The 13,610-nt window shown below is 32.2% G+C and overlaps 1 protein-coding gene across 1 annotated transcript; it reads right to left on the reverse strand.

The window, feature by feature from the left end:
* Window positions 1-564: 564 nt before the first annotated feature.
* Window positions 565-12,550, reverse strand: LOC137819656 (uncharacterized). Its single transcript, XM_068623558.1, has 9 exons — window positions 12,327-12,550; window positions 12,167-12,229; window positions 8,805-8,937; window positions 6,970-7,252; window positions 5,131-5,259; window positions 5,002-5,051; window positions 4,685-4,782; window positions 4,240-4,527; window positions 565-1,394 (listed from the first exon to the last, which is right to left on the reverse strand). Exons 2-9 carry the CDS (start codon window positions 12,215-12,217, stop codon window positions 909-911), a joined length of 1,518 nt encoding a protein of 505 aa, XP_068479659.1. The 5' UTR covers window positions 12,218-12,229; window positions 12,327-12,550; the 3' UTR covers window positions 565-908.
* Window positions 12,551-13,610: the final 1,060 nt, after the last annotated feature.

Here is a 13,610-nt window from a genome sequence, read left to right on the forward strand (position 1 = left end):
TGTAAGGTATTCCTATCATCCCTCATCATTATCGCATTAAGGGCATTAAGGGCATTGGTACTCATCACATAGAAAATTGGCAACTAGAAAGAAATACCAAATTCCAAACATATCAGAACTTGTAATATTTATAACAAAACAAAGGAGTCAATCAATCAACCTGGTATGCGAAAACAGTCCTCTGATTTCTGTTCCGCATGTAGACTTCTGGATTAAAACTTTCATAAAAAATAATTCCAATGGGTTAATTCGGAAGTTAAAAAAAATAATTTCAGCTAATCTAGAATTTAAAAAAACTATTATAGATTATATAATTCAGAAACATATCCTGTACTTGCATAAATAAATATATTCTAGATTGTATAATCCAAATTAAAATAAATAATTTTAGATCGTAAACACAGTCTCAAAATTTTTAACTTTCGAATTAATACCGAAACTTTCAAAATCACTCAATTTAGGATCTTCCTAGGGAAACCTCATAGAATGATATTTTTTCCGTTTCCACGCTTCATGGAGGTACACGAAGAAACTATGGAAGTGTAGAATGAAAGAACCTCATGATGAAGGATGAAATAATTCCTATTGGGTCAAAAAGTTAAAATTCCAGTTTCCGTGAAATGCTTGTCCCTACTCATACATTTGCATGGCCTGATGATTCAATCAGGCAAAAAGACCAAAGCAGTCGTACCAGTGCATTGCATCATCAGTTTATTACCTAAATCACATGAAAGCTTTACTTCACCATGTCCTGTTACAGCTATGTCCTCTCACTCTACAGCTACATATATTAATGTGTTCGTTACATATATATGACCTACCTTCAATATTTTTTATCAGTTAGATCATAAAAAATAAATTGAATATAGAGCTTTGGAGAGAGAAATATGTACAGAGACTGGAATGCTTCATTCATCTTTCCTTGCAAACTCATGCATCTTTTTCTGCCCGATTTCCACAAGTAGAGTCAAGAGAGCCTCGCACACCTGAGATGCATCTCCTTCAGAAAGGTCATCATTAAGCGATGAATAAACCATCCAAGCATGGTCTAATTTTCGCTTAGGTCGCACCACAACAGATCCAGGAACTTCTGCATCTCGGCATGTCACAAGGCCGTCGCTTTTCTCACCGTACCTAACCTGTGTCAATTGTGCACAAGCAGCCATTGCAGCACCAAGGGGCATCACCACAGGGAGTTTTGTAGACTCACCAGTAGGAGCGACGAGGGGTGGAAATTCAGCATGTGCAACATGAGATAATGTGGCTAAAACAGCAGGGGAAATGCCAGCTTCAGTCCGAAAGGAAACAACTGGGACTTCGTTTGGCAGATGATGCTCTTTCAAAAACTCTCTCCGCCTTTCATATGTCAAGTCTTCTAAGGCTCGCATGTCACCCTTCAAAATAATAGATGATAAGTAATAGCAAGCAACCGTAACTTCAATGATGACGAACACTGACAGCAACTAAACAAAACTAACCTCAGGTAAAGATTTAAAATAATTATGTAGCTTACAAGGAAACATAAGATAGAAATAACTTAATCAACCAGTTTCTACATTAAATAAGAAGAATCAAATAATGACACCATACAACTTTTGTTAGCATAAACTGACAAATATGTAGATTAGCAGAAACTATTTGAAATGCCTTTTAAAAGGATCCTTCGATTTCTCAAATAATTTAGCAAGAACAAAGTAATACCAGATTGTAATAAGAGTGAGAAATTGAAAATACAACCTGCATGAATAGACAGAATCTAGAATCCCAACCGTGCAGCAAACTATATTGAACAAAAAGAACAAATCACTCCTGGGAGACTTCAAGGAGTTTTCCTTGGCATAACAGCTAATTCAGGATAAGACTTCAATTTGGAATAAAGGGCGTGATATTTGTACATGAGTTCCAGATATGTCAAGGGGTTGGGCAACTTTGTTCCATTGATATTTCTTTTTTCTTAAGTGTTAAGTATTTAGCTCTTACCATTACGAGAATTTCTTATTCTACAAATTCATTTTAATTTCTTTGTTTTATTGAAGATCCCACCATTAACTAGTGATATGACCAAAACAAAGTATAAAAGTGAGAGACAATCCTCACTTTCCATGCTAGCTTTTGGAATAAATTAGATTCTCAAATTCTAAGATGGTATTCAAGTTTATCCTAGTAGTTGTTCGACCTATTAGGTCATTCATTTATCAAGTTGATACACATATTCAATATTACAAACTTGATATTCAAGATATTCAGTCCTCAACATTATGAGATGTGTATGAGATGTCATAATAACTAATAATACAACAACCAGCTGATAAAATGATAATAATAATACAACAAAAATAGTGTACGCAAGTGGAGGGTCTCATTCTATGACCAAGTTTTTGAGGTAGAATTATGCTCAAACCCAAATTCCAAGATGTAAGATGTGTTAGAGATCTCACACTAACAATGATGAAACAACCAAAATAGTGTATATAAGTGGAGGAGCCTCATCCTATGAGCTAGCTTTTGAGGTTGAATTAGGCACAAACTCAAATTCTAATATGTAAGATGTGTTAGACATCTCACATTAACTAATGACACAGTAGCCAAAATAGTTAAATATGTGAAAGGGGGTCTGATCCTATGAGCTAGCTTTTGAGGTTGAATTATACTCAAACCCTAAATTCGAAGATGTCTCGATGAACGTTCTTTAATAAAAAAAATAATCCATATATTTCCTATTAATATATTTTTTAAACAAATAATTATACTTCCCATATCTATCTCTTTCTTACAAAATATGATTATGCAAGCAAAAACAAACTTACGTAATATTTATATTTTCTTTAGTAATAGATAGGACAAGATTGTTTCCAATCATTCTGATGGGACCGAAACAGTCTGCTAAATAGCATTGTAGTTCAAGGAATCAATAGATATTCCTTTGTTGATCAAGGCTCTTCAAGACCCTTTTAGAATATTAGATTTGGTTTTGATGATGTACTTTAAAACTATTATGAGGTGCTGTTTTTATTTTATGTGTGAATGTTTAGAGTCATCTATTAGTTCTAGGTTTACTTTAGTTTATGTATCTCATACTTATTTTGTGCCTTTGGGAAAATGTTTTCGACAATATTTTAAAAATGTTTTAGAACATAATAATCGATTATGTTAAAACATAATCAATCATTTTGTGATGCATAATGTTGTGCTTCCACATATAATAAATTATCTTATTTCATAATTGATTATCAAAAGTGAAATAATCATTTATTTGAAGCTTAATTCAAACACAAGCTCTGCAGGTAATCGATTATGTTATGACTACAAATAATCAATTAGGTTGTTCTTCAATTGAGAGCAAAATAATGGATTATCACTGAATGCAATCAATTACATCGGTTTTATATCAGTTTATATTAAAAGCTTTTCTGCATATTTTGAAAGTAACAAGTCTTACACAATTACAAATAATTTCTAATAGTTCTCAAGAAAATAAAAGTGTTTTTTCTTTGGAAATCTATGAGGGGATTTTTGACTTGAAGGTATTGGTTGATATATCTGCATAAACTCTTGCTCTTATTCTTCTTGGATTATCCATCACATTAAGTGCTATTTTTCCATTAACTTTTTATTCTTAGTGTGACTTTCTATACACCAAGTTTGGCGTTTCATATAGTAGACTTTTACATGGTTAGGTAGTATTCTTGTTAGGTTTTCAAGAAGGTTGTACATCTTGAGTGATTGCATTTATGCATGCAAAGTGTATTTTTAATCCAATATTCAAGATTGTGCAACAATCCTACTAAGGTTATCGTGATTAATATTATATGTAAATTCGGGAAGAATCGAACAAGTGTAAAATTCTGTGTTCTTTCTTGTCCTTTATTTTATTTTGTGTTCTTCGTATTTTCTTGGATTGCAAGTGATCTTAACTTCTCTCAAATTCTTAATCAAGTGTAGCAAGAACATTTTTTGAGGTTCTACTAATCAAATAAAAAAATTTAAACACCAATTCACCCCTCCTCTTGTTAGTGTAGGTATTTTTCTTTACACCCTCAAGCAACACGAAACTGTGATACAGCATATCTGATCAGAAAATGTAGATTACAAGCAAGACAACAAATGGCCAAAGTTTTTATAGAATAACAAAAGAAAATGTAAACGTGCATGCAATGCATTTCAAAAGGATGCCAAAGAAAATATACGTTTCAAACAGAAAAGAACCAAAGGGTGATAACAAAAAAATACTCAACATACCTTAATTACTTTACAGATAAGAATCTCAGTAAGTTTTCGTAAATTCACATAATCGCCAAGCTGTCCTTCGCGTAGAAGATCTGAAGCTATAGGAGTTCCACCGTAGGGACTTTGAGCTAATGCCAAACCAGCAACTTTGTCTTTCAAATCAGACCAATACAACGATAAAGCAGCTGCTGCATCTACTCCTCCTTTGCTATGTCCAAGAAGCATAACACGTTTCTGTGAACCCCAATAAATTTCCTCAATGTACTCTTTCAGCTCTCTGGCATTTTTCTCCACTGAAGCCTGGTTAGTAATTACTCAAAATTCAGTAATAGAACTGAAAAACAAGAACACCCATATGATCTACAAAAAAATTAGTTATAAATTTTCATACGAACTACTATCATCATCATCAAGTACTGGATTGACCACTACTACTACAATGACTATTAGAATGTACCTCGCTATGAATCTTTGCAATATGACAGGCCAAACCCAATTTTGAAAAACTGACTTTTGTATTGACAAAGTAAAGTGGACCATGATTACTGAAAAGACCTGCCATTGCAAAAAGCATTATAGTTAAGAGCACAGAAAATATGTTGCAACAATGAACTTAGGCACTTTTACTATTTACATCCGATAGGTCAGGCCAGGTGCTCATAAACATTTATCATTCCAGATGCACCATTGACTTTAGGCCTTTCCTTTATGTGAGGCTTGAAAGTGGAGTTGGTCATGATTAACCTGATCATTATATATAATCAGTCACTTTACCTGGAACTAACAAATAAACCACTGAATTTGGTAACTTGTGAACACCATGCCTGACAAAGTAAGGTAAAACTTAGTTAACAAAACAATGACAACGAGAAAATTGGAAAAAATAAAATTCTACCAACTTACTTGATGTTGTCCAGAATTTCAAGGAACCTATCAGTTCCATCTTCAACCGGAGGCATTCCTGGATCACGTTGAAGCCATCCTATATCATCTGCAGATCCACGCACGGTCCTTCGAGCACGATCAATCAGGCTGAAGTAATAAAAACAGATTACAAACCCTCACGTCAATTGTCAAAAGGGCTTTAAAGCTTTAAAATTCAGATTTCAGATGGTTCTATAACAAAATTTAAAAACTAAATCAGAGTAAAGGAGGACAAATCAACATCCACAAATTCAATGATGGGTACAACAAGGAAAACAGTAGAAAATTATACACAAGGATGACAAATAAACCCGTCTCCACGGGTATTGTCGGAACCTAACCTGATTCTCTGACGGATAATCCCCACATTGGCTTAGTATAATACTTGATTTTTTAAATTAGGTATGGGAATGAGTATGTACACATCCACCCTGTCCCTATCCCTATACTCTCGTCCCAATACTTGTCCTTGTTCCTATACCCGTTCCAATATCTGTCTCTGTCTTCGTACATTTTGTTTTACAACCAATAATTTAGTTTTAACATTGTATTTTTTTTTAAATTAAAAATAATTATAATTTACTTTGACACTTATAATGTATTTTCTATATATTAACTATTGTACTTAGTTGAATTATATATTACATGTGATTATCTTATTTATAAAAAATATTAACTATTGTACTTAGTTGAATTATATATTTAAAAATAATATTTTTTAAACAATATTTTATATTTTTGGAATAAATAAAATATTGTTAATAATAAAGACTAAGAAGCCACTAACAAAATGTCAAATATTTAAAAGTAATAACAATTTTTTCAATACTAAAATAAGACAGAATAATATATTTGAAGGATTTAATACATTTAATCCAATTATTTTATATTAGTTTTAAACTGTGTTAGGATAAAAAAAAAACAGTAATGATTATTTAATATATTATAATTATTAATTCCAAAATTATAAAACATATTTGTTATTTTTTGTGTATAGGGATAAAATCTCAGTTTATGGTATATTGAAAAATTAATTCTATAATGATTAATGTTATAATATCAGAATTAATATATGGAAAATAAATTATAAGCTTTAAGTAAAACATAATTATTTAAAAAATAAAATATTAGAAGTAAATTATTGAATGCAAAAGTAAAAATAACATATATAATTACCTTATCTATATTAAGTCATAAATATATTAAATAAATTATGTACCTAAAAAATATAATTATCTTAATTTGAAATATCCTTTGTTGTCTTGATTATACTAACTAATATTTTTAAATTTTAGTATTAAACTAACTAGTTAATGAGGACAGTTAGCAAATGTCAGAGATTTAAAACTAACATATACTCTTAACGGACTAAATGCAGGCATAGTCATATTTATAAGTGCTACAAATATATTTAAACCTTTTAAATAATATTAGTACATTTAAATTATGCTAACGAAATTTTCTAAACTAATGTGAATAATTTTTTCTATTGTAGAAACTGCCACAACTTTTTCTTATTAATCGATCTTGAAGGTTTGTCAAATTCATTTCTCTCGGTGTTCATGCATCTCAGTGCATTTAAAAACAAATATACAGAATAGAACAAGTGCACCCAGATGAAATAAATATGAAGAACCAGTTAGGTCTAAATTTGCAAACTCATTTCACACAACCGTCCTTTTAAAAAATTCACCACAGAATGTCACACCTATCTAATACATTACAGTTTATAACAACTATAACTAGCCAAGAAGCAATGATGTTTCCTATTCTATACCTTTATATAGAGCCACAAACATATAAGTTGATAAAGAATACCTTTGGAACATGGAAATGCCACTTTGTCCAGTGCGATTCGATTCAACAAGTGCACTCGAATTTTGTAACAGAACTCCACCAGAGGTACTAGTGATTTCATCTTGCAAATGTGGACGTGCAAAAGTTGAAGTGTTGGATGATTCAACACTAGTTAAATGAATTCTGTTTGAAGGAATATGATCAATTTCAGTAGATGAAGATGCATCAGTTTCTGCAGAAGGAAATTCCACAAGCTCTTGTGCGATAGGGACAGAAGCACCAGAACCTCTGGGGGAATGTTCTACTGAAATATTAACAAAAACTTCAAGGTCTAAATTGCAGAAGTCAGGGAATTGTAGCAAGTACAATTAACAAAACAGACATGACACAAAGTCACTATAAATCAAAGGCACATGTTTAGGAAGTAATCAAATAAAATAACACGAGTAAAGGTACTCAAAGAAATATATATAAGGAATAAAGTAAAATCTTGTTTAGAAATCTTTACAACATTTTAGAATATCTTTGATGACCTCTTAGGCAATTTTGTTAAAATTGTGAATGTACTCACATACTCATGTGATCCTAGGAGTAAGGGAGACACAGCAAGGTGATGCACATGGTGGATTAGGAGAAGCATAGGTTGTAGTGGGATCGGTTGCTCATGAAAACAAAGTATCTTGCTAACAACCCAAGATGGCCCTCTTCTCCTAGGGTTCCATTTGCAAATCAGAACATAGTCAAACAGTTCTCGATGGTGCCCACTCTCATCATCGACAACACAACTATCACAGTCATTGGCACCAGCAACCAACGCAACATTGTCACAAATTCTATCTCAACATCAGCTATCACAGCACTCATGTCCATCACCTTGGTCGTTGCCTTCATCTTTGACTATGTTCTGTATTTTGTTGTTAATACTTCTGTTCTTGCTGCCATTTTTTAGAGTGTTTTGTTCTATTTAGTTGTGTTAAGTATTGGGTCTTATGAGTTATTTTTCTTGACTGTATTATTTTTAATGCATGCACAGGTTATAAATATAGTTTTTCATACACTAATATACTCGTAACTCTTGCAATCCTCAAGTTACGACTTTTTATCCTCCTTCCAATCCTTTTACCATCATTCTCTAGCTTGACAACATTGCTTTTAGGTATTTCTTATATTTTTAGTCAAGGAAATGTAATAAAGATATTATCTTAGAATATTCATAAACAAATTCAAAATTAGCTGTAGATGAAATTTCATGAAGTAGTAGAGGCATAGTAAAAGGAATCCCAAGTCCTATGTTACCTAGAGTAAAGCAAATTTTCAGAATCAAATTATACCTACAATAATCTCTAAAGTGAAATCCACATGCTTTACTAGGATTTTTAAGGCTGGTTTCTACAAGGTTTCACAACAGCACAATAAATCTTACTTTATGATAATTTCTAACGTGATAATTTCTTACTTTGGGGCTTTGTCTATCCCTAGAAGGGATGTCTTTGTTTCCTGAAAGGTGACCATAAATCTAAAGTAATCTGGTTAAGGCCTTCAATTTTCAACATCCATGTATAAATGCAACAGTTGAGATAACATCAAATCTAAGTCCATCATTTCTATTTTTCATTAAAAGCAGATGTGCTTAATTGAGGGAGACAATGATTTTAATTTAACATCCATATTCTTTTTCTCACAGATAAACCACATCATTATTTTGATATGCTACATAAGAACTCAACGTCATTATTTCCTTTTCCTTTATGAAAACTTATGACTGGCTACATAATTCCTTAAACTTCTATAAAGAAGAATCTACTTAAATTACACCCCAAACTCTTAAGAGCTAGATAAACAAATAAGAAACTTGCCTGAATAATCGGAGAAACAACCAGTTAAGTATGATGTTGTTTGTGCAAGATAAGAAGCAGCATCATTAAGAGCTGGCATAGATGAAAATATCTGAGGAATAAGCCCATCATTTGTCAAACCCTCTCCCTGTACCTAAAAGAAGATAAACATAATTTGATTTCATTTAAAAAACTAATAAAATGATTGTTTGTTATTGCTTTAATCATCAAGACAATCATGAAAGGAAGGTACAGCTACTAGTAAAAAAGTACAACTAAATGCAAAAACAAAATCATAATAAGGAATTTCAACTAAACTATCCTTAACAGCAAGATTCATATTCTACAAGAAAAAATTCTCCACGGTAGAAACACCAATAAATGCATGCCTCAAGAAGAAGCTAAGTATTTCAGTTGAAAGAATCAAATCACCAGTTAAAGATGCTGGTTCACATTGAAAGGCTTTCATTTTTGGCAGGGGCAGGTAGGAAGAAAGGAAGTGGTTGTCAATGAAAAACAGGCAATAGGAAATTTATGCTCATAAAATCTTCCCTTGCTACAGAGCAGTTTCTGATTACTTGGTAATCCACCAACACAAAGATAACCTTTTTTGTAACCCACTTTTTAAACTTAGCTTCCAGAAATCAATTATTTGTTTAAAAAACTAACACTTGCTTACATTTTTTTTAACATTAATTATTTCATCATTCATTTGCCTAACCACTATCACCAAGGTTGTCAAACTTGAAGGAAATAGGTAAGTACAACTGATTACATCAAACATTTTTTATAGGAAACAAACTAGTAACACTCTACTAACAAACTACTAATCAATATCTTTAATATCATGGTAAAACAATGCCATTGTGCGGTCAACGAGAGCAAAAATTACATTTGATATCAAGCATGTTCACTCAAAGAGTTTATACAAGCTTACCGAGGTAATTTACCATATACTATCCTTAAAAGAGTTTGATAGTGAGTTAACCCAATTTGTCTACCTAGAATCATAAAATCGTAAGAGTTTTAAGAGCTAACTTGAGAGTTTGATAACCATGATCACCACCATTTTAGTATCCCCAGAAAATCCCCTTGTCATGATGACAAATCCAGCTTATTGGAATACATAAAATGATTCGAGCACGGCAAATGCTTCACTATGAAGACATAAAAAATTTCAAGTATAAATTATCAAAGAAATCACATACCATATTACCACCAATGGGGTGCTCGATTCCCCATTAAGTAGGTTTTGAGCTAGTGAAGTTCAAACCAATTTAGGCCAAAAGGAAAATAATAAAGTTCATGACACAATTAACCGCATAGTTCCAGATGATTGGATGGAAAAAACAAATTAAAGAGAAATTCAATCAAACTTTGATTTAGTAAATTAAGACCTGATAATGAATCGAAGTGACTGCAACTAGGAGAATGGGTTAGTGAAGGAACTGCTAACCCTCTTATAACTACTACTATGAGAAGTTGAGGACAATGTGCGCAAGTGCAGAAGAGAATTCTAGATTGTAAAGGGCTGTAACAAGCACGCATACATGGTGTGGAAGTAATGGAAAAGGAGTGTAATATGGGAAAGAGAACAAATTGATTAAGTTTTTATTTCTTTCCGTGCATTTCTGTTTGTTCAATCCCTCAACAGAGAGCTACCTCTGCTTGTGAGTTCCTTGATCTCAGTTATTTCTACTTATCCTTAATATTTGGCTCATATTGATTCTTGAACGAACAATCATTTTATTTCAATTCTTTCACCATCTTGCAAGTGTTCAAATTCTCGTTTCTTGATAAATATATGCTATATCAAATCTGCCTATTTAAATATATAGTATGTTAACAATTCTTTGAAAATGAAAAAGAAAGAAATCCTGGTGCACAAAATTTTATCATGACTACAAATAATTTACTCATTTTCCAACCTTGTTCTCATATATGCTTCCAGAACAATATAGTATGTAATAAATAACATATAATACGATAATATGATCTTAGCAATCAATAACCATTAATGGTCTTGTAGTATAATAACATTCTATAATAGAAAAGATCTTGGTTCAAATATTGGCAAGCACGCTTTTCCATTCTTTTTAAGCTAATGTAATTCACATATTATGTAACAAATCATGTGAGCTTCACAATAAAGAAGCACGATTGAAGGACAGCATGTATGCATTGGCCCAGATTTGAATTGTAGAAACCAACATAAAACACAAACTTGAGACAAGCTGGTTTGGGTTAGCTTATTTTCCCATATCTTAAAACCTTTTAAGCCACAGAAAGCAGTAACAAATTGAGTCCGTGCAATGGAAACATCTATTGATACCATGAAGCATGGGCCACATGAACCATGCAAGCCAATATAACCTTCTATTATCAAGACAACAAAATCATGTTTGGTTTAAGAGATTGAAATTGGAATGGGAATGGAAATGAGGGTGAGCCTGTCACATTGGTAAGGTTGGGCCTTGGTGAACGGTTAGTGATGGATTTGAATCCAAAATCAACCTCTTAACATACATAACGGAAGGTTGAGTAGAATGACACCCATACTTTCACATAGCAAAGACCACTCTAACATCAGGTTATGCTAGTTGAGATGAAAAATAAGAAAGGGAATATGTATTCCCGTGTTAATAATGAACATTTTTTTCCAATAAAGTAAACGTAATTCCAGAGTATTTAAGAAGGAATGAACATTCCTTCAAGGAAAAGCTATCACCATGCATTTATGATAGGATAAATTCACCAACGCTAGTCGTTACCTTTTTCTGCTAGAAATGCACTCACTAGATTTTCGTTTACATCTTATAACACCTGAATAAAAGTTCTTAACTTGAGGTAAAACTGCCTACACTTCATTGATACGTTTCAGTTAAAGAACAAATTTCTGTCAAAGCAAGACATGTGAATAACTGAATATCAAAAAGTTCTGCATGCGGTTACTTCCACCTTAAAGCACATCCATAGTTGTGTGACGCCGATCTAAAAACGTAAATAATTAACCTAAATCTCGTAATTAGTTCTGTTTTGTCATAACCATCACCTAACTGTGATTAATTAGCAGCATCGATAACGACAAGTGAACACATCTCATTTTGTATATTACTCTACAAATGTTAACACCAGAATAATTCTATGATCAAACAAACATTTTCTATCTTCAAATAAACTTCTCATTAGAACTCTAACTTACCACCTTAGTTAACAATTTCTTTAAAAAAAAAACAAATTAAGGGAATGAAAACCATTTCCTACGCGAAATTCATCAAATTATAAACACACCAAGCATAATGTACCTCGCAGTTTTCGTGCATGGAATACTACCAATTTCGTATATATAAGATACAAAAAAGAACGGCAAATACGTGACTTACGACTAAGGGCGTGTTCGATTCCAGATGCTGCGGATTTGAAGCTCGCACCATCGAAACAAGTTTCTGCCAAACGCGAACAATGAAGCTCATGAAATGAAAACAGCGATGATTGTGAAAATGAAGAAAACGAAAATTGGAAACATGTATTGTACAATTATACCTAGAGAATTGTGATGCGAGCGAGATTTTGAGGAAAGATATCGAAATTGAAAGTGAAAGAACAAAGGAAGGAAGCGAATTCACAGCGAAGGTGTTGTTTTGGTTCGTTTCGTAACGACCGCGGTTAGAGAATTAGAGGAATATAGTGGTGGAGACGAATTTGACGACGTCGCTTTCTATTACCTTTCCGGGATGAATTCTTCCTGCACCCGTAATCTTGAAAATACTAAATTATCCTTTAATATTTTTTATTAAACATTTTTTTTTTATTTTCGAAATGTAAAATTTGGAGATTTATTAGATTATAAAATTTAAAATTTATGATTTCTTTTATTCTAAAATATAAAACACAGTACAAAATACAATTTTTATATTTTAACTTGTAAAATCGAGAATAAATATCTTCATAATTTTTGGAAGTATAGAATGCAGAAAAAAAGTTCTGGAGGTGCAGAATAAAGTTGTCTTCAGTTTTCACCTCCATTTCTTGGCAATTACTTCCTGCACCATATTTATGCACCCAATTTTATTCTGAAAAACGAAAATTTCCTTAGATAAAATGGAGGTATTTATAAAAAATACATTCCGCACCCCTTTTTTGGAATATGTTCTGGATTTTTTTTTTCCGGAACAAATTTTTTGTGTTACAGATATTTTTATCCAAAATGAAAATTTGATTTTTTTTTCCCGATTTTTATTTCCCGATTTTTATTTCCATAACATAATCATCTCTTCCGGATCTGTTTTTCTGAAATGTGTTATTTTCAATTCTGGATTTTTATTTTCAGAAAGAATGTCATTTTTGAAAATTTCAAATTGTGTTGGGTGTAGGTTCAAAATGATTGGGTGTAGAAGTATTTGTCCAAGTTCTTGGTTGGGTGTCCAAGCCCATTTTTGCGTAGGGAATTTTTTCCTGCCCCAACATAATTTCTTCATGTACCCCCATGTTATGGCAAAAAGACCTTTGTAACCTTAAGTAAAAAAAAATAATCCTACTTCCTCTACATCTTTAATCTTCTTCATTTCTTCAGCAGTTGCGACACTCCCAAGCATCCCCACCGCACCTATTTTTTTCTTTCAAGCTTCTTTCTTGTGTTTATAGAGCATTTGTGTAGCCCTTCATTGAATATTTTGAATATGCATTGTAGAATTATTACTTTCTCCATTAACAAGGTTTTTACATTGAATATGCATTGAATTTGTGTTATTTTTATTTCAGATTGGGTGATTCGAAGAGGTTTCAGATTACACAATCAACTATAAATTTGCTTTCTTTTACACATTT

Source organism: Phaseolus vulgaris, chromosome 10 (genome assembly GCF_000499845.2).
Source record: "Phaseolus vulgaris cultivar G19833 chromosome 10, P. vulgaris v2.0, whole genome shotgun sequence".
Lineage (NCBI taxonomy): Eukaryota > Viridiplantae > Streptophyta > Magnoliopsida > Fabales > Fabaceae > Phaseolus > Phaseolus vulgaris.

What these genes read in the sequence shown, in the direction of transcription:
- LOC137819656 (XM_068623558.1), bottom strand. Translation starts at nt 12,217, where the DNA reads ATGGTGCGAGCTTCAAATCCGCAGCATCTGGAATCGAACACGCCCTTA. An exon ending in GAAATTCTGGACAACATCAA is followed by an intron (nt 5,052 to 5,130) that starts GTAAGTTGGTAG and finishes TTACTTTGTCAG; the next exon opens with GCATGGTGTTCACAAGTTAC. An exon ending in GGTTTATTTGTTAGTTCCAG is followed by an intron (nt 4,783 to 5,001) that starts GTAAAGTGACTG and finishes TTGCAATGGCAG; the next exon opens with GTCTTTTCAGTAATCATGGT.